At 38.1% G+C, this 27,330-nt stretch overlaps 1 protein-coding gene across 2 annotated transcripts in view; it reads right to left on the reverse strand.

Moving 5' to 3' along the window:
* Window positions 1-3,947: 3,947 nt before the first annotated feature.
* Window positions 3,948-27,330, reverse strand: part of SPAG6 (sperm associated antigen 6) — a 39,274-nt gene continuing 15,891 nt past the window's right edge. The window contains exons 4-12 of one of the 2 annotated variants that reach the window (XM_040547678.1): window positions 26,722-26,905; window positions 19,768-19,973; window positions 18,700-18,873; window positions 16,135-16,287; window positions 13,085-13,276; window positions 11,887-12,003; window positions 10,419-10,542; window positions 10,202-10,282; window positions 9,039-9,181 (exon numbers count right to left, since the gene is read on the reverse strand). In XM_040547678.1, coding sequence (XP_040403612.1) covers window positions 9,168-9,181; window positions 10,202-10,282; window positions 10,419-10,542; window positions 11,887-12,003; window positions 13,085-13,276; window positions 16,135-16,287; window positions 18,700-18,873; window positions 19,768-19,973; window positions 26,722-26,905 — 1,245 coding nt within the window. In that variant the 3' untranslated portion in view covers window positions 9,039-9,167. Of the gene's footprint in view, window positions 6,863-9,035; window positions 9,182-10,201; window positions 10,283-10,418; window positions 10,543-11,886; window positions 12,004-13,084; window positions 13,277-16,134; window positions 16,288-18,699; window positions 18,874-19,767; window positions 19,974-26,721; window positions 26,906-27,330 lie in introns of those variants that run through there. The other variant, XM_040547679.1, reaches the window with a different exon arrangement.

Genomic DNA, 27,330 nt, shown 5'->3' on the forward strand with positions numbered 1-27,330 from the left:
TATTATAACTCCAGATGATGTTCAAGAGGATGAAAAACTCTTTTTTTTCTCAGGTGGTCAGAGAACAAGTCCCAGCGAACTGGCATTCCTTCCTCTCCCATCTAAATTATGCAGAGGAACTCAAATCGTTTATAAAGCAGTTTCAAAGATGTTTTTAAAAATAAACACATGAAATGCAAAGAGAGAGAGACAGAGAAGACAGTCCTGGACTTTTTCACCTTTTCAATTAGTTTTTAATCTCTTAAGAACAGTCATTTAAGTCAGAGTAGTTCAACTGTTATAAAGCAGCTGCTAGAGCACTGTAAATTAAACAGCGAGTTTACCAAACATTCCCATTGCATGACTGCACCAGCATAAACACAAAATCGGGATTTTAAAAACACTTGGGGGGGAAAGGTTAGACCTAAAATAATGATTCATGACCTCGTGATAAATTGAGCCAATGGCAAAATTTGAACAGATTTTGTTAATAGTAAATCATGCCTGATATAAAAAGATGTATAAATACGGGGAGATGGTCCAACTGCAGCTCACATCTCAGGGTGAAAGCCAGGTTTCACACCCTTGCTGTCAGACAGGACGAGGTATGTCAGGCATAGCTGTGTCTTCTGCGATGACAGCTTCTTAAAATACATTTTCATTTTCTCCACTTTAACCAAGGGAATTACCACAAGAAAATGAATTAAGGTCAGCTACACATTAATCACATCAGTAAACAGTAATAACACTTAGCACTCATACCAGTTTTCAACCTCAGAGCACTACTGAAGCCTCCCGCAACACACTGGGACACCCTGAGGAGAAGGAAATGGAGAGGAAGGAGGAAGAGGAGGAGGAGATAGAGGAGAGGGATCCATACTTCCCCTCATCCCTATGGGTACATGCTGTCAGAACAGACTGATGTATCCTTCAGCTCCATCTCCCTGCCTGTGATGGTATACAGGGAGCACAGGCACGATGCCTTGAACCCTGAAAAGACTCCCACTGCCAAATGTCACTGCCTCTGGTGTGCTCCAAGCCCTCAGGGGGCCTGCCAGTGAATTCTCCCCCAGCCACTACAGATGCTTTACAGAGGCAAGTCTTGTGAAAGCAAAGACAGAAACTGTAACAATCACATTGCTATTAACTATGCTTGCAAATGTGTATGTGTGTGTATATGGGGAGGGGTTACATAAACATCAGAACAGCCTACAAATGGGAGCTGTTCCTTCCAAATTATATACATTGCCTGAGTCATACAAAATCAACTTCTTTCAACTCTGTAAACTCCCTTTCCTCTTTGCTCTTATTCACTCTAGTATATCCATCATTTTTGATCCTCTACTGATTTCCATTGTTGGGGCTCATTTTCTGTGACTTGAGAACCTGAAATTACACTATATATCTTTGTAGCTCATTGAACTAGCCAGCATTTATTTTAATTTAGTAAGGAAACATTTGGCTGGGTGTGACCAAATAAATATTGTGTCTAAAGCAATACAAATATACTTTGCACAAGGCTATAAACCTGTCTCGGGGCTCTAATGATATTGCAAGTCGATGAAGCTTCAGTGCTCTCATTAACATGATTCCATCAGGCCTCTATGCTGCATATTATTAATTTTTAACAATAGACTGTAATATAACTATAGCACTGTGGGGGTAACAAAAGCCAAATCTTGGTACTAATCCGACCTTTTAGATTGATAATAGCTTTAACACTGACCTAATATTGAAAGGTGAACGTGCACAGCGGACATCAGACCTAATTATAAGACGACAGTGGTAAAACACACCATTAGGCTGTAGCAACAAAGACAAAACTTTCCTCGGGGAGCAAAGGGCACGGATCTTGTCACAAGGTCATGAGGAGTCCTATCACCTATTTTGACACCAAAATAATCAAGAGCTTTGATTTAGAGAATGACATTAGCATACTTCTCCCCACCCTAAAATGTTGGTTTTGTGTTAGAAGGAATAAAACGTAGAACAACCCCAGCTGAAGCAGGTACCTATCCTTTAACTCAGCTTGGAGACAGGAATTAGCAGGAACAAGTGTATTTTTATGGAGAAAAAGCAAGCTATCAAAATCTCTTGGAAATCCGTTAGGATGATGGCATTAATACATCCGCACTGTTCCTCTCCCCAGCCTGCTGATACATCACAGTGAACACAACCGGTTTCTACTACACAAAACAGGCTAGATGGCCCTCAGCACCGTGCTGAGCACTCAGCCAGCCTCACCATCGGACCTCTGCGGGAGAGGGAACACGAACAACTAAGAAACGTTTAACCTAAGTACGTGTAACTTCTTGTGAAAGGTAACACATCGAAATAACTTGGTTTAAAAGGCATTATACTCACCAAATTATGCTTTAGCATTGCCTGTATGTATTTTCTAATTCAGTCTTTTTTGCAGTATCTAGAAATACAGTACAGCGGTAATAATGTAATTAGTATTTTCACTAGCTAAATTATAGAGTTGACTGCAGAATGCAGCACAGTAATATCAATATTAACAGTTAAGTATTATACAAAAAAGACATCAACAGTTTTAGTACAGTCATGAGAGACATTGTAATTTCCTCTTTCTCTAAGATTCCTTCAAATTGTGTCAGATGAGGAAACTCACAGAATCCACTGGTTTTTAGTTCTACTCAAATTCTAAAAAATTACCATCTCGAAGATAACTTATGCAAATTTCTGAAGGTTCTTAAACAATATAACTAATAGGTTCAGTAAGGAATAAATAATTTAAGTCCTGCTGCATTGACCTCTTACACGAATATGATATTTCCAGTACTTAGGTAAGCTAATAATGAAGTGAAACAGATTCTCCGCAGAGGAAGATGATGATACACAGGGAGGTGTAATGCTTATCCAAGACCATAAAAGCAGTCCAATGCCAGCACAAGAAGCAGAATCATTGGCTTTGCAATCTAGTGCTGCTCCTTATTTTTTTTCCTACCCCGGTCACATAATGAGATCTAAAACTCTAGCAACCAAGATACAGCCATTAAGGAAGACACATCAAGGAAGCATACTTTCAGAGATCCCTCACTTGAATGGATTATAGTCAACCACCTCTACGTGCCCAGAAATCAGAGAACTCCAGTTTACACCACAAGCTGTGGACTGCTGCGTGGCATCCTCCATGCCTGTAACTCCCTTCTGGTCAAGCTAATTCACAGCCCCCAACTGAGGATCTACCCACACACCATCAGCTTCCTAATTACAGTAACTTTATGCTTTACTTCACAAAATGGGATTCATTTGTTCTTTCACCATTCAGCTCCTTCAACACTTTGTTCATTTGTTTGTTAAGATGCAGATCTCCAGCAGATTGATCACTTCAGATGAGACAAAGCAGTGCCTTGGTAAACCCCTCTGGAAATGCAGAACATATTATATGCACAAGAGTTGAACTCCTTGAATTTCCCCCTTTCAGATCCTCTTGGTTTCCAGTCATTCATATAAAGAATGAAGCTTTTGTAGGCCGGTTAATCCATCCACCGAATGAAATATGGTGAAGTTTTACACATCCACATGTTCTTTCAAGGCTGTAGTTTACATCTGTAGATATAATAATAGATGTAGTAATGTAGACAAAAATCATAGCTTGGGCCCCCAGAGAAAGCCTTTAAAGACTTGGGTTCAAAAGTCCCCATACTGCAGTCAAAGCAACTGGCAAAATGATTTAAGGGCTGTCTCTGCTTACATTCACTTCTGCCAAAGCACTGGCTTAATTTTCTTTGTGTGTCTTAATAAGCCACCTCTGTGAGAAGGATTCTTACTTGAAATCATTGTATGTCTCTAAGCTCAGAAGGAGAAATTCAGGCACTGTTGAGTGGTATGCCGAGACAAACATTCAGAGGTGGTGTCGGGCTCAGCTGCAAAATGAGCCTACTCTTCATCTTCTCTAGCATCACAGTCACGAACTAGCATGAAAACAGCATTTACACAATTAATTAAAATGCAAATCTACATTTTATTCTATGAAATTGAGACAAATGGTACACACTTGAAGCTTGCCAGAGTAGCAATTACAAACATTAATATAGTTTTAGATGACGAGTTAAGTCAAACAAGAGGGCAGAATAGAAACACCATACACTGGAGCCTGTGAAATAATACAGGGAAAAAAAAAATAAAAAAGCAACTCTTGCCCTAGTAAAGTAAGCTTAAAATACAAATTAGTGATAACTCTGTTGCAAAGGCCTAGATCTGCCTTGTGCAGATGTGCACCACCAGGGAAGCTTCCAGCCACAGGGTGTATGTACAATGCAGGGAAGCAGCCTGCCAGCATAGGAGAGCTGAGGGCTTCTCCAAGTATGTGGGAGAGGACTTTGCACTGCCACAGCCTGATGTGATGTGGCATCATCCAGGAGGGAGACCCGCAACAAGAGGCCAAACAGCTCCACCAGCCTAGGACAGGACTGCGCAACTGGTGTGAAGATGTACTTATGCTAGATCTGATTGAGATTGCACCCTGCAAAATCAAATCACTTTGAAGGTTTGCCTTGTGCAATCATTTCCTTTGTCAGCAATCAGTAAAAGGCTGCAGAAAAAAAATGTGGACAAATGGTTTAGGCATTGAAATTTAACCCTGTGGAATCACTACAGTGTAGCACCTTTGTCAGGAGACTGAAGCCTCTTTGCTCTCTCCACACAGAACACATACATTAGTACTGTGAGTTGTGGGTGTGCTCCCAAACACAAGACGCAGCTACGGGCACACAGCTAAATGCCTACCCTGCCTCCCATGTGGCCTGCAACTGCATTCAGCCCTCTACAGGATTTCTGTTCTATTAGGGAAAATAAGGGCTTCAGATCCTTCAATACTCTCTGGAAGCCCTTGCAGTACATTTTCTCTCAGAGATTGTACAACATTTGATTTTTAAATATCCATAATGCATTTTGCAAATAACGCAAAATCTATTGAGTATTACAACGATTTTCTTAATAGACCTAATGTTTTTCCACAAGTGTTGTAACATCAATAATGACAAAATATAAAAACCAAAAAGGAAAAGGCACATGGTTAGTCAATTCTAAGACTTCTCATTCTGGTGTAGGCTAAGGCAAGAACCCAGATGGTGTGGTTTTATACATCAGCATTCATGAGACCAACATTTTCCATCTCAGCTGTGTGCCATACAGCCAGCTACTGGGCATCCCCTGCTTCTCAGACAAGTCTGAGAGCACCGAGTACCTCAGACCAGCGGCATAGCCCTCTGTAGAATTAAACCTTAGCACAAGATAGCCCATCAATGTTTTTGTGAACTGTTGAAGAATATGCTGACAAGAAGAAATAGTCATTTGGAATTTGGCAGGGAAAACCCACTCTAAATCATTTCCAACTGCAGTAAGTCTCTGCTCCCTTTTTTACAAGTAATAGAAGAGACTATCCCTGTTTTATAAACTCATTCAGTTAATATGTTTAAGAAAGTAGACAAGTTTCTCCTGCAGGGGTTTTCAAGTATTGTATTCCCTTGCAGCTGCCAGCATTTCAACATCCCATTCCAGAAACGCTGCATATTGCTCTTTGGGAAAAGAGAAAAAAAAATAGAAACTGCTGCATACTAAGAAGAGAAAAATGGTTAGAAGAACAAAAAACAGTAAGTGACAATTACCTATTACTTGATGAATACTAAAGGGTTGTATGATGCTCCCTGCTGCTACAGTACACCAGAAGAGTAAGAAAAATATAACAGTCTTTTCACTCTCCATAAGAGGGCACAAATATTTCCTGGATGTTCTACATCTAACGGTTCATACCTCCAATAACCTCCACGTCTATGTGATCTGTAAGTTTAAGTTCCAAGTGTGTTTCTACTCAATTCTGCAGCAGTTTCATCACTTGAAGAATAAGTACTGAGCCATCTTAGTGCACCAAATCAGTGGGACTCAAGTACCGTCAGGTTTCCTCTGAATGAGCTCAAAGCTTTGCTAACAGTATTCCCGCAGCCAAGCATTTCTCCTCTCTTCCTGAGTTGCCCAAGCACTGCTGATCCAAATGGGGCAGAACCTCACAGGGTCCTTCTCTCCCTTTGTACCCATAGAAGCTCCGAGTTCACTCTGCCCCTTCCAAGAGGAACAACGATGCATACACCAAACAATGCATTGTTCCACCCCTCCACGTAATCCTGCCTTAATTAGGAGGACTTCTGCAGGAGGTGTACTATCTAGCATGGCAGGACCACCACACTATTGTAGCATGCAGAATAGAGCCCTTTTATCGTCATCAGATTTGATTACCTCTTTATTTAGCAGCTAGTAGCATGTTTGGGGATGCAAAATCATATCACTTCACTTTCTGAAAGGTAATGGTAGGAAATATCTCAGTGCAGAATGGATTCCATAATTAGAAAAGACACAAGGGACAACTTTTTCCTCCTGCTCTCAAGCTTGGGAAGCTCTAAACAATATGCAAAGGCAAAAGGGGGAAAAAAATCGATAAAGTACTGAGAAGGATAAAATTTGAATGAGATAATAACAAACCTTTCTTGTGGAAGGAAGAGGAAATGACTGACTCTAAAAAAGCTTTGTGATAAATCATCACCCCTGCATGAAATTCCATTGATATATGCTGCAGTATGTGGTAGTAAAGTTAGAGAAAAAAAAAACAAATAGGAACAAAAACTTAGCAATAATTTTATAAGAAACAAAATACAGCTTGCTGGAAGTGCTGAGCTTTTTCAGTGGTTCAAACAGTAGAAGGAGATTTCAGAATCTAACAAGAGTTTCAACAGCTGTATTTGTATTACAGTCATAAAAGCATAAATGTGAAATACAGCTCTAATAAAAAATTGAAGTTTATAAAACTGGCTGGTAATTTTCCACCCGTTCCAGAAGTATCTCAGAATATCCAGGGGAATAATACCTGAAAGAGAAACATATTGTTTGTGCATTAGACTACAAAGCATGTTCTGTGCTAAGTAATGAAACTATTCATATTCCTATCGATCAGGAAAAAATCCTAGCATTAAACATTGGTCAACAAACTCTACAGTTACTCTCCTAGAGTGCAGTAAGTCTGCTTTTCAACTTACATTACCATTTATAATTGGAAGTTAGGTTTTCAAAAAAAATGTTGGCTTCTTTTGGGGCAGTGGCAAATTTTTAAGAGAGGTTCAGCAGCCATAAGCATCATCTTTACTGGGAAACGCAGATATTAACTTCTATTGAAATTAGGTTCTTTAATAAAAAGGCATGAGTTTACATTGAATAATTGGCTGCCAGAGAAAAATAGCCTACTGCTGTTTGTGAAACATAAACACACACCCCAAAGCTAATGTGAAGGCTACATCACTGCAAGAGACATTGATTCTGGAACAACAAAAAAATGATCACAGTGACCTTCCGTCTCTAGTGTCAGCTCAGTGATGGAGATTATCCAATAGGTTTTCACTAGAGTAGAACTCTATGGTGCCATTATTGTCCTGCTGTCATTCAGTTGGTTTTCCACAATGGACCAACTGCATGCTTCCAATATGCAAGCATCATCAAAGCTGCATTTAGTCCTTGTTTTCCAGGTTAAGAGTATCTGAAATTATCATGCTATTCTAAAAACATACATCACAGTACATTCTTGGTTTTGCAGGCATGTTAAGATATCATCTCTGAACCCTGGAAGTTTTAACTATAAGGAGAGAGGAACACACTTCTGTGTAGTGCATGCCTAAAATGTATTCAAGTAAAAATCCCTGATCTTTTCACATTAAAGAAGGATCCATTTACCTTAAAGATTTTCATTTTCTGAATTATTTCTGCATAATACAACTTTTTAAAGTCTTTTAAAAACTCATTCGTTCTCCAATAGTAAAGCTAACTTTTCAATACACTGTTATCATATTCAGTCTGCAAACGGCCTGGAATAACAGTCTCCGAAACAAGCCCAGACCTGGAGTCTAGTATAGCAGCTGTGCCTTGGACAGCAGAAACACCACCACGTAGTAGCACAAAGAGGCAAGCAGGAGATGCTCGAAGGGGCCCTTCTTTGTTACATCTCAGCCTACATAAGTAGGCTTGTTTCATTTACAGAAAAATAAAATAGATGGAACACGAAAACATTAAATATATCCAGAGAAGTGTAAACAAAAGTCTTCTTTCCCTTCAAAATATTGGTATTTGTAGCTGCAGAATAAAGTTTCTTTATGATTTTGCTTTTGCCCATTTGACAGCCAGTGGCTTTTCCTTGTGGAGACACACTGGGCTTCATTTTGCATGACTGTCTGTAGCTGCTATTAGCTAAAGAACTCTGTTGCTGTAATTAAAATTGATGATGCAGATTTTCAGAGCCTGTAGAGGGAGTGCATGAGTACAACATCCTTTTGATGTGTTGATGGAGTGAAGGACTGGTAAATGGATATCTAGAATCTAGGAGGGCATTTACCTCCTTATTACAATTTAGGATGGTGACATTTTGACTGTAAGCTATTTAATAGTGTTTCTGTATTCATTAAGGGCAAAGTTCAACTTGGTGCAGACAGCTGGTGCATGGTCCTTTTATATAACACTTAAGCCTCATGATGAGGCTGGGGGAGGAAGGGCAGCTGTGGGCAGAGCAACTGCACCCTCTGTTTATCAGAGGAAGTTTCAAAGGAGCCTCTGAATACACTAGTTCAGACAGGCGCTTAAGGAAGTCAAGGACGTAACCAAAGATTCACCAATACCTGAGAAATCCAGATAAGTTACCAAGATAAACTAAGCTTGCTATAGACATTCATAACTATGAGTGGCTGTGCTGAAGCCTCAGGGTTCACGTAGGTAGTGTAGGACTACCTTTTCATCTCAGTTTCCTGCAACAGCCTGATTATTTGGGCTTTATTTACAAACGAAGAAATTTATTCCCCAAAACAATCAGAAAATAGAAAGTGTTCAAAAGTATATATCTAAAATTTGTGGTTACCACTGGAGCATTTAACCAAATGTTACACTGATTAAAAACAAAATTCATGTAGAAGTTCAGTATTTTAAATCCTCGCTTTGTATTGCTACTATGAAGAGCATCTAAAAGTACGGATTTTTTTAGATTTCATTTTCCCTTTCCCTACCTTACTATTTCCTCTGGAAAGCAATTGTTAATAGTGTTGATATACTCCTGAAGAAGTGACCCGGGTTCTGCTTTTATTTCTTGAACCTTTTTAAGCCCACCAGTTGTTACAAAGAGACGACGTGCTTTACTGTCATGTGGTAACACCTACACACAGAAAAGTACATAAAAAGTATATATTATTCTAAAGGAATCTCTGTGCTACTGGGCTCAAATATTGCTTATCTGTTTTTAATTCAGAGGACAGCTAAAGTGGAACACATCAGGGGTATATCTGTAATGACTACTGTATTTTAACACACAGGTATACAGCAAAAATAATAAATCAGCCCTTTATTGTTATAATGTAATTTAACATGTACTTTAATACATAACATATATAAAAATTCTGATTTGAACATTTATTGCTCCATAAGTAATATTTCTTGAATTATCCCTACAGAGACAATATGATTGTGGAGATTAAACAGATAATAAAAACAGAATACTAACATGGAATAACAACAGCATCTGTTCCACTTAAACCAAGTTATTCAGGTCTTTTATGTCAATTCCCACAGTTTAATTGTAGAGCAGAATTTTATATCATCATAATGATCTAGTATAGATTATTGCGTGAAAACAATACTGAGAATTGTTGCAAGTGAACAATGCAGCCTTGAAGCATTACATGCTACTATTAAATTCCTGGATATTAAAATCCTACAACACACTGTGTAGCCATGGAAGCCTTTTACACACATACACACACAAAGCAAAAATGTTAAGTTTCTGCAGCCAAAGGGGATGAGAAGCAGAAATGATCAGACAATACATTCTGCACTCCCTGAGTGATGCCAATATGCAGTTTTTTCCAGAGGACGAAAGGGAGAGAGGTGGGGGCTGGGCCAGGCAATGGAGAATGACAGCATGTAGTCCATAGGCCCACAGGGCTGCAATAATATTAAAAAAAAAAAAAAAAAAAAAAAAAAAAAAAAAGATAATGCAAGATGTCAGCTGCATCTACAACAAAAACAGATGGGTTTAAAGCCAACCCTGAGAGCTACATACTATAGGACTATGGGGGCAAAAGCATTTTGTAAGCCTTCACCCTGGTTGGACAAATCGAGCCATAAATTTGACTGCGTGTCAGTGTAAAACAAGAGCCTTGAAGGAGGAAGGGATTACCTAAAAGGATGGAGGAAAAGAAGGATGAAATTTCTGTCACGCATATGGGCAAACAGCCTTCATTTCCCTGGTCCCTCTGGGCTGCACAAAATCAACAGACAGGTAAGGAAAAACAAGGAGAGCATAGAGACTTCTCTCTACTATGTTCCAGAGAAGTGTCGGGAACAACTGTGGTCATTTCATTCTGGGAACTAAACAGACAGCTGTTTCCACATACCTCCCACAAGAACTGCCAAGGAGGAACTAGCAAGGAGACAGGATATGGCCCTTTCCCTGCCTTCTTCCTCCACACTGTGACTCCCAGGCTGGATAGACAGCAGAAAAGTTTCTTGGAAGCGACTCTAAAGACAGACAACACCTCTGAGACAGCCTCTCCCCACCCCGAGTCCAAACTGAGACAGCACAGAATTGTTAAGACCCTGGAAAGGGCAATGCTAAAATGAGACAGTCCAGCAGTGAAAACACGTAGCATCCCACCCTGAAGCGCAGCTCAGAAATAAGGCTTTTACTGAGCTATAAATAAGCCAACAAAACTAATACACCTCAGGTTTAAAAATAAGTTACACTACAGGACTGAAAAAAATACACCTTTTAGTGCAAAGAACTTCATTTTAAATGTATACTTCAGAATAACAAATGCCGGACAAGTAAATTTTAATACAATGTAGAAGAAGAAAAATTAAACAAAATATCAGCTGATATAAAGGGTATAAAGTCACTTCAACAGCAAACAACACTCAAATGTATATACACTGGGTAACCAATTACTACACACTCAACTCTTTAATAGTTCTAGTTAGCACACAAAAGCCAAAGGCACTGCATTCTGAGCAAATCTCCAATCTGCACTACAAACAGCAGTACTTCCAGATCTGTGATAAGAAGAATTGATTACCAATCAAGAGTTTTACTCGGCCATTTCCAGAAAGCACACCTCACCAAGAGAATCTGGTACCCCTGCAAATAGATCGCACTGCATATACTGCATTATACTCCAAGTAGATTAAACTGCACAGAAGAAAAGTCTATAGTTAAGCAGGATTCCCAATTGCTAGTAAGCATAACTAGAAGTCTCCTGTTTAGTTAGGAATTACTTAAATAATTTGAAATATTTTGATTAAACAGTATTGCTCTTTACATGCTGTGCTCAAATCAATAATGTAATGAACAATAAACAGTTAAAAATTTGACAGAAATAAGAAAAGATGTAGAATTTTTTAAGCTTTCTTAACTGAGACTGAAAATTAGTAAGGACAGAAACGATGAAGTCTTTGCACTCTAGGTTACTGTAAAACATCCAACTTAAGCAACTCCTGTCCTGTACAGACAGCTTGCACTTTGTCTAAAACAGATATAACTGGGATTTATGTGATGCATTGGCTCAGTGAAAGTATTTGCACATGAGTTAGTATTTCACTTAATCTCAAGAGGCAAAGAAGAAAAGAACCACCTTGCTTATAAGTAATTGTTTTCTCACTGTCTTAGGATGAATTATAGCAGATTCCAGACAAAACAGTATCCAGTTTTATCAGACAACAAAGCACGACACTTCAAACTGCTTCTGCGAGGGATGCTTCAGGATCCTGAGAAAACTAAGACTTTTACAGATGCCCCATCTTTGGAACGATAGCTTTCTTGCTAAATGGAAAACAATGCATTAGTCATCAAGCAGAGCCTTTTCTTACCTTGCTAAACTGCCCAACAATGTGTTTCATAATATTGGGAGGGGCATCATGCAGCAATGGTTCAAGTGCTGGAAGATATGTGCATTTCTGAAGTATGTTCTTTAATGCTCTTTTAGTCTATTGAAATGCAAAATAAAATTACTATAGTAAGACATCAATGAAAACAACAAGAATTCATGATACATATCCCTGAAGTCTGACCAAAAAAGCAAATTGATTCTTTATTAAAGAGTGACCCGATGGACATCATACTTTTTATTCAGAAAATACTCTTACAGAACTCTGATCAATTTTCTACTTAGATTTATTAAACCTCAAACCTACAGTGCATCATATTCTTATTATGCTATCTACAGTCAAAGTAATGGCAATTTTACTTTGGCTACAACAGAACCAGGCGTAGACCCTTTAAGTAAATTGAAGTACTGTAATATAATAACAAAGCTAAATCAAAACACAGCTTAAAAGACTGTATTTTAGAAGTGACTTATTAGGAGAATCCGCTGGTGTGGGATAGCAAGGTGCACTACCATCCAGGCAGAAAGGGAAAGAGAGACAGTGGAACAGTTGTATGTCAGTGCCTGGTTTCTGAAAAGAGACTCAATGCTGGCTACGAGAAGCAGTAATGACCTCATTGCAGTAATGACCTCACTGTACGTACAGCTAATTTGGCCTTGATATTTTTGTGAGCACTGAAAATTACAATGCAAAATTGTCTTCTTATTTTATAGATCTGGAATTCATTATACTTTGGTGGACTGTAACGAGGCACAGTACAACCTGGGAGACCATATCCTGTCATATAATACTATTCAGTGAGTTCATTTAGTGTCGCTCAAAACTACATTTTACCTAAGTCCAGCCCTATTAGCTGCCATGGAGGAAAGGTCCTACATTACAGCATTTATGGATGTACACAGCTCTAACCTAAAGTAGGAACAAAATGAGGGACTATACTGCTCTGGCTGTACCAAATGATTTGGCAGGCACCATATGCAGACCCATTAAGACCAACCAGTCCTAAAAAATGCCACATAGCTTTCAGACACCCTCAGACACCCTTCAGACACCCTCCACACAGGAAATCCACAACTCATTGAATATCAATAAAAGCATTCACCATTTAACAGTTTTTAAGCACTTATACTTGTTGGTTACAATAAATATGACATACTGCAGATACTGTGAATATACTTGCTTTCACTTGAAGATCTTCTGAACTGTGTGTGTCCATATACATAGAAAGCAGTGTGGGTAGCACGTTTGCTACTGCCACAGCACGTGCATGCTCAGGAGTATGTCTTCCAACCTGTCCCAAGGCCCAAGCAGCTGCTGCCTTAATATGATCTTCTTGTTCTTCTACCAAGCAGGTACACAGTGGTGGTATCCCCTGTAGCATTAACCAAAAGCACAACCTTTACAAATCTACACCAAGAAAGGACAACTAAACTGGTAGATTGTTAGAAAATGTTTCTGTTTACACTGTTCTTCTAAAATAAGCTATAAGAGAACACTTGCTAGTGTTGTCATATTTTGCCATCATCATGACTAGCAAGAATTTTGAAGAAATCTTTACAAATCTAGTTAAACAAAAGGAAACAGATTCAATATTCTAAGTCAGTTGGAGCTAACACACAAACTTTAAGGGATAAAAGGAATACATCACATAATTCAGGCTGTACTAACAGTAAAGGTTTCATTTTGTCAGACTGAAAATAAAAAAGTTGTAGTGCTTATGAATCTATGACAGCAGTTTAAGAGCAGAACGGCTCAATCATTCAGTCATTTAACTTTCTTTTAGTCACAGCACTACATTTCACCTCATAAACCTCTTCTTGAGTTCAGTAGTTCATGTTTGATGCATCTGATAACTTCCAGAAAGGCTTCAACTCTTGACATGAAGACATCAAGTGATGGAGAATACCTCACTCACATCCAGCTGTTACTGAAGTTCTTCTGGTTCAGGGTCACAGTCTTTATCCTTTCTCCACAGGATTATGGAGCTACTCAGTAGCCAGTATTTTATGTCCAGGATAGTTCAAAAGGTATCATTTCACACTATTTTAGGTGAGGCAAGGCTACTAATCCCTAACTAGATCTTTTTTCCCATTCCCTAGATCATTTTTATTCTTTCCTGTACTCCCTCCATTTTTTTTTCCAAGATCCTTCTCAAATACAGACAACGGGACTATGTGCACTAGGACTAGTGGAAAAAAATGTTAATCTGCAATGTTTTATCTTCCACTCTTTATTACTGCAAAGGACTGAAGTGCCTTTTTTTTTTTTGACACAGCACTGCAGAAGACCACAATGAAGTGTTTGTCCTGTAACACACATCACTTTTAAAAATTCATCCTTTCCAGGAGACAGTAGAGCAGTATGGAACTATAACTTTATGTCATGACATCTTAGATGTGTTATTTTCAAATGGTCCCAGTTTACCAAGCCCTGCCCTCAGCACTATGCACCACTTGATAAAACTCAGTTTTCCCGAAGCAATTTTTATTTTTTAATGGGCTTTGGGTTTATTCAGGTTTCTTTTGGGGATCATTCATTAAAATATTTCATGAGTTTGTGAAGATTCCTACAAAACCTCTCACTGCATTCCCATTCAGTTATGGTAGCAATCAAATCATTACTACCCTTCAAAAATTTATCACTTAGGTGCTTCCTTGTGAACTTAAACCTGCATTTGTCACGCTTAACTTCGAGCACTTAACAGCAGAAGCATATTTGCTCTAGGTACAACTGACGAGGGTGAGACATGGGCACATACACAGAAGATGGGCCTCCAGAGACGACAAGCCAGAACCATTTGTCTCTTCAGTTTTCAAATGCAAAAGAGAATTTTTTGATCACACCTACCTTCTCTGTGCACTTATTGCCGTTATGTTGTAGCAATTTCCATTTTCTAACTTGCATTCCTACTAGAAGACATTTCTGTTCCTCAGTTTTTATTGTTTAGCTGTTTCCATTCATACAGTAAATTTTAAATCACAGAATCATAGAATGATTTGGGTTGGAAGGGACCTTAAAGATCATCTAACTCCAACCCCCCTGCCATGGGCAGGGACACCTCCCACCTGACCAGGTTGCCCAAAGTCCCATCCAGCCTGGCCTTGAGCACCTCCAGGGATGGGGCATCCACAGCTTCTGGGGGCAACCTGTTCCAGTGCTTCACCATCCTCTGAGTAAAGAATTTCTTCCTAATGTCTAATCTAAATCTCACCTCTTTTAGTTTAAAATGCTCATCCTATCACTACTTCCCCATCTTTTCCATAGGTCCCCTTTAAGTACTGGAAGGCTGCTATATCGGAGCCTTTTCTTCTCCGGGCTGAACAGCCCCAGCTCTCTCAGCCTGTCTTCGTAGGAGAGGTGCTCCAGCCCTCTGATCGTCCTCATGGCCCTCCTCTGGACCTGCTCTAACAGGTCCATGCCTTCCTCATGCTGGGATCTCCAGAGCTGAACACAGAACTCAAGGTGGGATCTCACAAGAGTAGAGCAGAGGGGGAGAATCACCTTCCTCAACCTGCTGGTGTGAAAATGGGCCAACAATACTCAGTGAAATTAATCCCTTCTTCCTAATGTCATTAGTTAGCATTATTCACATCAGAATATTACCTCAGACACTAATTTCAGCTATTGCAGATATTGCAAATGACCCTTCTGCATCTCCCTTCTATCTCATTGCCCAGCAAAATTTATTTAAATCTGAAAATGAATAGCTTATCTCATTTGAAATACCACTTGCACAGCTGAATCAAACCAATCTACATTTCAGAAACTGAGGTGTCTGCAAGTCCGCAGATTTCTGTTGCAAGACTACTCTAGCAGTACTAGCACAGTCATGCTAGTGCAATAAAGAATGTGCCATAAAACATTCTTGTTTCAAAAAGGGTTTTGATGTAGCCACAAATATTCATTTTAAGAGGAAACAGACCATAGAAATTCACTGACTTATTTTTTTTGTACTCGTTCAATTGCAACACAGAAAAATCCTGTAGTGGAATAACTATATGTTCACAGACTAATCCAAGACATTTCATAAAAGGTTCAACTTCATAAGGACCAACTTTGATCAGGTTACCACTATTTCAGACATTGCAAGCCGCAATATTACAAGACAGTACGTTAATCAACAGCAAGTATATAATTGTCACAAAACACGTGCTCTGCCTATGTTAATTTGTATCTCTTACTCAGAATACCACTGAAGAATTATAGAAAGAAGGCAAAATGATAGCTAACCTTGGAGACAATCACTGCCATTGACAGGTTCTCGGAATGAGCTGCTACATAACCAAGCATCATGATGCCAGGCAGTCTGACAGTCCCTCTGCAGCTGCCAATACAATCAATCACAGCAGCAACTCCACCTGCATTTACTATAAACTGTGAAAGCTGCAAAGATAAACGGAACAGATTAGATACTGTGAAGTATCAACAGGCATAAAGCACCACATTATAAAAGTCTTTACATGTATTGCTCCTGACTTACAAAATAAAGCTGGAATAAGACTGACATATCATGCTGACTGTCGAGCACTGAGTGAAGCATGAAGTTCTCAAGAATTGAACTGTTTTGCTACCCTGATTTTGATTGACTTTACTGTAAGGAAATCAGGATTCTGAATTCTTGATGCTGTATAGCAAGGGATGACATATTCTCAGCTCCATTATTATACACCATAGGTTCATCTAAGTGACAAACTAATACACGAATGACCTTAAGACACACCTACTCCAAGCCAACAAATTTCTGTGCAAGAACAGAGGGGAAATCCCACTCCTCCTCTCACTTGCACTTTATAGATAACCTCTGCAGCATAAGAGCCCTTGTGGATTCCCCAACTTGGGCACAAAGCCAAAGACAACTGTCACGGCTGCACAAAACCAACTTGGACTACACCATTCTGCCATGTTATGGTACTATGAAGGATGTGTCCAGGGAGCACCCTTAATGGGCGATGGAGTTTGCCCCTGAATGCCAAATTACATAGCCTTGCTTATAAATGAAAATCATGTGCACAGTCTGTGATGCTTGCTGTGGATATTAAGCTATGAAACATGTATTTCTTTCCAAGTGTTATCACTTCTCACATCACTTGAGGGACAGCAGTAGAGTATATATGGTATCAACAATGCATAGAAATTAACATAATTTCATATTATGGTTATTTCCTTCTACATTGTTGGGTATATCACATTTTTTTCCAAAGATTCCAAAGCAAAAGAAATACCTTCTCAGGAGTTGCATTTAAATGAACAAAAATTGGAGGTTACGTGAATTTCCAATGCAATTGATTTCTATTAACACGAAATCCACCGTTACCTCTGAGCCTTTAAAAGGGGATTGTTTATTCATGAAACGACTACATGGAATTTAAAGTTATTACTTAGGAAAAACTGTTCACATGACTGCCAACTGAAGCCAGCAATGACCAAGCCCTGTGTCTGGGCACAGCCACGTGCACTTAGATGCACAGAGCTGCTGCACAGATGCACTCCCTGGTGCTGTGATCCCCAGGCCCCACTTCAAGACCCCCATATCCTGGCCTTCACATGAATTTTACAGCGTATACAGATAGAAAGCAGAGATCCAAAAGCCACAATGTTTGCATGACAGACACAGCTGACAACTCTAGAAATAACGTTTGTCAGTCTATCTCTGCTGCAATGTGTTTTGCTTCAAGAGAGTTGCTCAGCGATACAGAGAGCTTTCTAAAGTTAAACGTCAGTTGCGACTTTCCACTGGGAGTCACTAAGATACCTCCTACGGCTCCTTTACAGTGCGGCTAGAACGGCCAAGTGGCCTCGCATGAAGGATCCTGTGCTAGCAGCTCTTCTGCCTTAGCCTGGAGTCCTGTGCGTTTGGCCTCTAACTCCCAACTCCAGTGCCTGCCTTTGATAAAGATAATTTCTTCAATTCTCTGAGAAAGCAAAGTTTCATCAGTCATGAGGTGCAGAGAGAAAGTAGGAAATGTAGGAAAACAAGACTGCAACCTTTAATAAACAACAGCCACAACACAAGCAGGCTGAAGAAACAGCAGCACAATAGTCATGATAAAACAATTCTCAATTGTTAAGTTAGTATCATGACGGCTGTGTTCAGCACTAGCACACTCCACAAATACATTCCTTATATTTCATTCCACAGTCATATTTTGGAGCCTTTTAACTGATTCTATGATCTGACAAATTAATATAATTGTTTGTTTTTCCTATTCATTCTGCATTTGCTTTGCTAAACCTCCCCATCCTCCTGTATCTATTATTGGCAAAAAGAACGTAAATGGTGACACTCAGATCACAAACACAAGCTAGTATAAGCAATCATTATCAGTTTAATAATAAATAAGGGAATTTTTGAACCTCATTGTTATTGGAAAAAATAATTAAAATGTGATACCAGCAACCCCAAAAGATTTTTTAGAAGGACACACACCATCTATTATTGTTACAGCATGTTCTTGTCATTCGTAAGCTGCTATCATGACTTCTCTGAGGCTTTACTCATGATATTTTTAATATCTAACGCTGACAGTACTGTCAGCCTAAAACTGCCTCTTTGTGCTGATATCTAATGGAATGAAATAGTCAGGTATACTTTATGTGATTCCCAATTTTCTTAAGCCAATTCATATTCAATACACATCTCATAATATCAGCAAGCATTTCCATATTTTTCCAATGAATATGCCAAACAGCCATTTGCCCTCTCTTTCAAAAAGCAAATGACAGAATAATCCTGTATTTTATTTAAAGTGTAAAATCTAATGATATGACCTTGCATTTGCATTTTCAAGGTTTTACCTCAGGCGTATGCTTTGCTATCTCTCTAATTAAAGTTGCACCATTTTTCTTGACATATTCATCTGAGTCCTTCAGGCATGTGAGCACAACTGGGAAAATTTCTGCTTCAACCACCAACTCTGCAAGATCCACTGAATGCTTTGCTATTTGGCTTAGCGCTGACAGCACCTGACGCTAGTAAATAAAAATTGTTATAAAATCAATAGTATACAAACAGCCTGCAACACACACTCCTCCTGCACACAAAAATCTATTGCATCAAGGAAAACAAAGCAAGATAGAGAAAACAATTACAGCTATTTTACAATTCACTGAATCAATTCATGCACGAATATAATGGCAGAGAACATTTGCTGGTTCCTGAATAAAAGTTTCTTCTTTGTTTCATGTCATTCAAACTGCTATGCAATAAAAAAGAAAAAATATATACACCATTTAAAACTATAATTTAAAAATCAGTGACATCTACAGAAAGTATTTTTATTTGTATAAGTTTGCTCTGTCAGACCTCAAATAATTTTTATCTATGTTTGAAGTACTGTTTTTAATGTTGTTTCTGTTAGAGTAAAACAGGAAAGATATATTAAGGAAATCTTTTTTCAGTTAAACTTGTGATGAAGTCTTCAACAAGAGCTATTCACATTGGATAGCACATTCTAAAATACAATAATGCATTCAATATTAACTGTTTTATGGTATAATCTTAAGCATGCAAAACCTTTTCTGTAACTGAACTGTGCATTAAAAGTAACTGTCAGACAATGTTAAACTAAAGAGGACAGGGTGTCATACATCAGATTGCATTCTTTATATGATGCTATATAATTTCCCCTCTCCCCAAAAAAATACCATTCACTTTAAAGATTTGTTTAGCTGATCCTCACTGAGCAGCAGCTTTTTTATCCAGTAGCTAGATCAGTGAACAAGTTCAGAACTCCGTCACTATGTAGTTACATTTTAACACCCAAAACGAGAGCTTTCTAAATAAATATGCACATCAGTGTCATTGATTCAATATCAAGTAATGACTGGTGAAATGGAGATTAAAAAAATAATTTTTAAATGTACCTTCAGTTTAGCATCAGGGTTCAGGATCATCTGAGCTAAGTGAGCGATAGCTCCTGCATCCACTACTGTCTGTGCTAACTCTGGAGAATGCTTTGAAATATCACTGAGAGTTGAAGCAGCAATCCTTTTCAAAGCAATTTCTGGCTCCTGGATACAGAGCACTAAAAGAGGAACAGCTCCTGCATCCACCACAGCTTGTGACAGTTCTGTAGGTCCAAGGAAAGTAATTAAGTGAGTATGGGTGACTGACCCTTGTGCAAGCCATTTTTCACCCTGACAGATACAGCAAAGGAAAAAGGGGAGGGTGTAGCTCACTGTCTCGACATCTGCATTTCAAATCAGCCCTCCTGGTTTCATAAACCATGTGGACCAATCCAAAACTGAAAAGAATGCAGGTCAATAGATGGACCCCCATTTACATGCACACATTTGAGGTAGATTAGGCTGAAATGGTTTGTTATTCTGTTTTCTTTTTCTTTTTTTTTCCTCTTTTTTTTTTTTTAAAGTAAGCAGATGTCAGCTGTTTAAACCCTGGCTATTCTACACTGATCAATAGAAAAGCATTTTATGCATGGCTAACAACAACACAGAAAGCCAAAGTACCAAAATTTTACCAACCACCTAATTAGAGAGCATTTTACCCTCTTTAAATGATAAGCAGATATTAGCATAGATCAAATGCCAAAACCAGAAATACAAAAAACATACACAGAAGATTTATCTTACACAAAAGACCGGAAAAACTGAACTCACCTATCAAAATTAGGCTTTGCTACCATACACAGGAAAATACAGAATTTATACTTCAATGACATGAAAATTTTATCACACACAATTAGATAAATTAGAAATATCATCAGTGGGATATTGTGTGTCTGAGATTAGTACAATATCCTTAACTAACTGCACCTTAAATAAAAAGACAAAAAAAAAGCTAGGCATATGATTAGCTGACATGAGCAAAAATTACACTATTAGAAATTCATTAGCTCTGTCCATATATGCAGCATTAATCACAGTCCTAAAATAAGAATTATTGGATACCACAAGCAAAATTTATAGTATAACAAAGCTGTGCTGGTTTAAAATAGTGTTGGAAAAGTAGTAAAAATCATGGGGAATTCAATAATCTATTAGGTCTTAGTTGAGTTTTGCTACACCTTATTATGCATATCCATTATTATCTTTAACATTTATCTTGACTTACAGTACCATGGCAACATATAGCTGTTGTATTTCAAGACTCTAACTTAGCTTTTGATTTATAGGCCATCCATAAAGAGATTTTCATACTAAGAAAAATATAGCATACTTCATTAAATATACATAGACTAATACAGTTTTTCATGAAATCTGTAAGTCACATTATCATTAGGCTGTTAGCATCCAAATAATTTTTCTGACCAGATTTGTTTTCAATTAGTGAATTATAGTCACACACTCCAATACATGTAATCATTCAAATATTTACACTGTATGCTATTTTACATGATAAAGAATTTTAAGCAAAGTATAAAAATATTACTTCGAAAAATAGATGTAATGCAGTGATTTTTAAATAAACTAATACAAAAATTAACCATTTAAATGACTATTTGGCTGAAAGTGTACAGTATGTACCCTCCAAATACACATCACACGATTTGAACAAAATCTTGCCAAATGGTCAATCTGCAATTTTACAGAATTGAAATGAAATGTACCTGAAGCACGTACAAAAACAAATCAGAAAACAAGCTAAATGATATAAGTGGTATAAAAAAGCTTCTCATTAAAAATAAAAAAATAAATTCTTCAAATTCTTCTTTCTTTGATTTCTTCTGAACACTGACCAAGAGAAATTCATCATGAACTACCGACCAAAGGTCTTGATTAATCTGACTATGCCTCAGTTACTGACCCAATGTCTCAGAAGCAACTTCAGAGCAACCATCTCATTTGTCTACACTCTGCTGAGAAGATACTAATATCATGAAAATAATGTCAAGAGGTACAGGATAGTACTAGAAGAAGGTGTTTCTTTGATGCCTTATGAGCTGAAATTATGAAGTTCAAGTAGGGAGGAAAAGAGCAATACTTTAAGGTCAAAGCAATGCCCAGGCATGTAAAAGTAGAAATAAAAGTTCTTTTAAAAGAGCAAACTAAATCTGATTCAATTTAGATCAGCTCTTGCTGTTAGAAGCCTGATATCATTTAAATACTGATGGTTACTGTTGGTCATGGTTAATTAAACGGTTGTTCTTCCACTGGTGTTTATAAGGTTCATGGCTAATAACTTACCACATGTAGAGCTGCACCATGTGTCAGAAGACAGTCAAGTAGTAAACAGACTGTCAGAAATCCAGGAAAGCCGAGGCAGGGACAAAAGAAATTATGCATCTTCCCATCACTTCTCCCCCACAGTCTCTGCCCAACACTATGATTCTAAGTAGTAATGATTGTATAATAATTGCAATTATTTCGCTCAAAACAAATCTTAATTAACCTTCCCACTTGGTAGAACAACTTTAATTCAGACTATGTATCTGTTATTATTTACAAAATTTTGCTATCTAATTCCAGAACACAGAGAGATGTGAAAAGAAAAGAATGCTGAGAAAGAGTTAAAGGAGAAATACAGACATTTTTAAAAACAAGTATTCAGCCAAAGAAATTAAATGAGATGGAACAGAATCACCAAAAATACAAAAAGACTTTTCTTAACAACGTTCCAGGACACCACTACCAGAGTACAGACAAGACCAAGAGTTGATAAGAAGGGAAAAGACATCAGAAAAAAAAAAAAAATGAACATCATCTGAACCCACAGAAAGTGGACTCAAACCCAGAGCTTGAAACTGCAGTTTAGAACATGGACCAAAAGACCCATCTAACTACATGGTGATAAAGTTGGACATCTCCCTACATGAGGGAAAGTAGGAAGTGTGATTCCACATACACTCAGAGACAAGAGAATTTGGTCTGGAAACCCACCATAGATAAGTTGCTTCTGTCCAGAACTATGAGGAGAATTTTAGCAGAGGAAGATACGGCAGACAGAAAGACAGGCTGACATGGAGGTTGTAAGGAAGACTTATAAAGAAAGACATTGGAATTTAAGAAGTCACCATTTCACCTAAAAGTGGTACTAGGGTTGTACTGATTTGTGTTAATACAAAAGTGGTCAGCAGGGACTAAGAAATTAATTCAAAGTAAGTTGAGGCCTAGTCATGAGCTTATGTGATCAGGAAGAGCTGAAAGTGAATAAAGAGGAGTCAATAAGCTCCTGACTACATACCCTCTGAAATCAATGGAAAGTCTTACGGGATTGATCTGGGGAAAAAAAAAAAATCCATACTCACATTAACAGGTTAGCAATAATAGTATGGATTAAAAAAAGATGAGGCAGAGAAATGAATATGAGGAAGTGAATATGCAAGGTAGTCCCCAGGGCAGGCAAACCAGCCAGGTACAAATGCCATATCCACATAGTGGAAGACAGCAGCAAAACCTTCTTTGCTTGGAAACAAAGGCAAGTTTCAATGTAGAGCAGTGTTCTCAAACAGACCGTGTTGTGGTGGCAGGTGTAGCCACGGGAAATAACGGGTTTTGACTAAAACAACCACTAATACTGCATTTTTCTGAAGACCATGTGATTGTGTGATGGCCACACAGGAAGAGTAAGTCCACAAGCAGCCAAAAGGCTGCACTTCAGGGTCACTGATTTATGCAGACCATTACAACCACAGCAGTGACGATTCCACTGAAAATGGTGGGAAAAAATTCAAATCAGATGGATGGTGGTCACAAATTACAGGGCAAACCTAGATCCTGGAATAAAACAAAATTACTACCAAAGGCACATCACTGAAGATGTGAGCAACTTAGTAGCTGACTCTGCTTTAAGCAGCAAGCTTGACTAGAGCCTTCCCAAAGGCCCCTTCCAAGCGAACTACCCTACGATCCTGTGGGCACCACAGCACTTCATAAAATGCATTTAACTCCTCTCTCAGCAATATGCTTGAGCATAAATAGCGTTGTTTGGTTTTGTTTTCCTATCAGTTTACCAAATGCTGAAGCAGGTAAGAGAACATTAATAAATTATGTGTCTTATGCTTTTATGTTGGCAAAGCAAATAGAAAGTTAAGTGATACGCATTTCTCTCAAACAGAAGAATCTTGCATTTTCAATCTAACTGCATATGGTATAAGTAAAAATTTACAACATGCTTTTCATGGACTTGATAGTATTTTGATGGTATTTGAAACACTTCTCTTCTTTCCAAACACAAGTATACAGTAGAAATACCAACTGGCAAGATTAGAGCACAGCAAAAATAGAGCACACTGATCCGTACACCTTGGAGTAAAATCAGCATCTGAAATTCAGCTCAAGGGGATCTTCAAGAAAAAGCAGAACTGCAAGAGCCGTTGCTAAGTTTTGGAAACTCATCCAGCAGGATTTCTAGTGTCTTGGAATCTCATGAGATATCTGTCTTGACCTAAAATCTAACACGCCTTCTGGAGACATCTGTTTACAGAAGAACTGTATTTTAAGTGATAGATAGTGATAGATAGTAAGATAGAAAGGAACTTGCCAACCAGGAAAAAAATCACCATAGAAGAAAAGAGTCCTGATTTCTCAAAATCTTTTCACAGGAACATACACTGCAGTTCCTAGAGAGCAGCTTTACCAGGTCATGGACAGAATTTATGATAAAAAACTGAGAATCCCTCCCACAGCAAAGCAGTTATCACCTAATGCTGGGAGCATTTGCTTGCACTCAGGGAGACAGAGGTTCACATCCTGCCTAAGACAGGTCAGGACTTTAATCCAACTCCCACATCCCAGACATATGCCCTAACCATGGAACTATTCTTTCTGAGGGGCAAATAAGCCTCCCTCCTCCACGGTCTTTTAAGGAGGTTAAAAAAAAAAAAAAAAAAAGTCTCGCCTTAATGTTATCCCCACAGGAATAGAAACAATTTATGAAACTGAAAAACTACTTGTGGGTGGGGAAAACCATTTATCAGTCTGCTCTATTTGTAGAGTTTAAGCCGTAATATGTGTCCACAGTTAATGACAGAAAATCATAACTGCCAAACTTTATCAACATAAGCGTGTGAGTCTAATCCAGAGTTTCTCAACAGTAAACACCAGATGTTGGTAAGACCAGGTCCATCTATTGTTGTATCCCATCTCCAACAATATTCTTTTGCAAAGGAATGCTTGTAGCCATATAAGAGCCATACCATGCACAGAATGATCTTAGAATCATAGAATCATTTAAGGTTGAAAAAGACCTCTAAGATCATCTAGTTCAACCTTTCACCTAGCACTGACAAGTCAATAACTCCTCTACTTTCAGTAATCATTATTTTACAGACTTCTTGCAATTTTGTTATAGAGGAAGGTAAATCCCCCAGTTGGCTGCAGGGATTTTTTTTTAACTGATTACATCAAACAATCTGTCCTTGTCCTTATGCTTGAGGTTGGTAGCACTTGCAATTTCAACCTAATTTCTGAAAATGCTGTTCTTATTGCTGGCATAAATTGACATGGGACATACATTAATTCATTGTCAGTGAATAAATAATTCATAACTATGGAATAAAAAAATGTATAAGAAGTTTTTTCTATTCAATACCTCTACACCATCTCCATCTTTGCAGACAATGCCATCACAGAGTGAACGGGATCACCCTGAAGATCAGCCAGCATTCATGCAATGAATAGCACAAAGGGCAATTGAGGTGAGTCAATATTGATTTACTGACATAACAAAACTACAGAAATGTTTACGTTAAGAGTAACACAGACACACACTCCGACTACATACATTTATACAAAGGAACACTTCCAAATGACACTTAAGAAGATATGTTTCAGATGAAAGCAACACTTATTTTCAGGGATTCAGGCCCAATAACCAAAAGATAAAAGCTCCTTAGCACATAGAGGTGCACCAAGAATGAATTTGTTCCCTGATAAAAAGCAGCCCATTCCTGAGATGCTGATAACTTTGGAGTCTGTCCCAGAAAGTTAACCATCTCTCTAAATGGGAAGAGGAAATCTCCCATACCTTCTGCAGTCCAGCACTCCACACCGATTAAAAAAGAAAAAAATTTTAAAAGAAAGAAAGGAAAGAATAACTTCCAAATTCAGTGTACGTACATTTTAGAACCAAAACAACACATAAGTTAATGTTGTGATCCTAGAATTATTTTAACTTTAAGCAATATGAACACAAGCCGTTTCTTCCATCCTTTCCATGCAGCAGTTTCTTCTCTCAGTTCTTTGATTCATAGTTCAAAACTTTTACTTGAACTATATAAATAGCTGGTAAAAGAATTATTGACCACGTGGATCAGCTTTTAAATAGGAACATGACACTGCCAGTGAGTTATATAACTGCTTGCAAGACAGCAGTGAACTGCTCAATATCAGATTCCTAGGATCTATTCCTGACTCTCAAAGAAGAGTGTGGTCTACTGGCTAATGATAATATATATAGTCACTGCAATGAATTTAGCACATTTATCCTGCAGGCAGTGCAGTCCGATGAATGAAACTTGGTTCTGCCTAGGCTTCTCCCTTCTGCTATGTATATAAAATAAGAATTAATGGTGAGCAAAATAATCTTTGTTCCATAGTAACAGTTATATAATATGTATAAGTTTTGAAATTTCTTCACAAAGGAGAATAAAGCAGAACGCTACTTTCTGGTCACAAATCCAATCCATCTCTTCTTAGAGCACCTCTCACGTACCGGGGCATTGTGAATGTCAGACATGCCAGCTTCCCACGTAAGGTAGCACTGACAGATTTGTAATGTTAGAGCAGGTCTTTATTCCAAATTTAAAATTTTATAACAGTAAAGAAGAAGCATCTTGTTCCAATTTACGAACATCACAATAATACCATTTATTACAACTCTCACATGAGATGAAAGATAACACACATGTAACCTGTTACCTGAATTGTGTCGGGCAATATACCCGAGTGCCCAAGCTGCAGCTTCTTTGACTCCAGGGTCAAAATCTTCCAGGCAAATTGCAAGTGTTTCCAGTGCTCCACACTGAACTACTGCCTGAGCTAGATGTGGAGAATGTTTACCAACTGCTCTTAGCACAAATGCAGCTGCTTTCTTGTAAAAACGCTATACAAATAAGAAAAAAAAAGAAATGCTTTTAATAAAATTAAGTAGTTTATAGCATAACAGAGTATGTGCATAATTTATGTGCATAAATTAGACTTTTTTAATAGCAGCAGTATCTCACACAGATCCAAATCAGGACCACCAGACATCATACAAACAATGAACATACAGTCCTTCTTTGAGTCAGCTTATGATCTAAAATTTGCAGTAAGTGTATAAACAAACAGAAAAAATGAGAGGGCTAAGAGGATATGGAGAAAAGATAATAGCCTAGATAAGTCTGTTTATTTAAGTGAGTAGTGAGTGATAAGAGCTGCAAAAACAATAGCTCTTAACATATTTAGCCAGCTTATATAGGTTATGTAGGGCAAGCTTCTAAAATAATTCTACCCATCTGCAACATTCACAAGGCTTCACAATTTGTA

This window comes from Cygnus olor, chromosome 2 (assembly GCF_009769625.2).
Source record: "Cygnus olor isolate bCygOlo1 chromosome 2, bCygOlo1.pri.v2, whole genome shotgun sequence".
NCBI lineage: Eukaryota > Metazoa > Chordata > Aves > Anseriformes > Anatidae > Cygnus > Cygnus olor.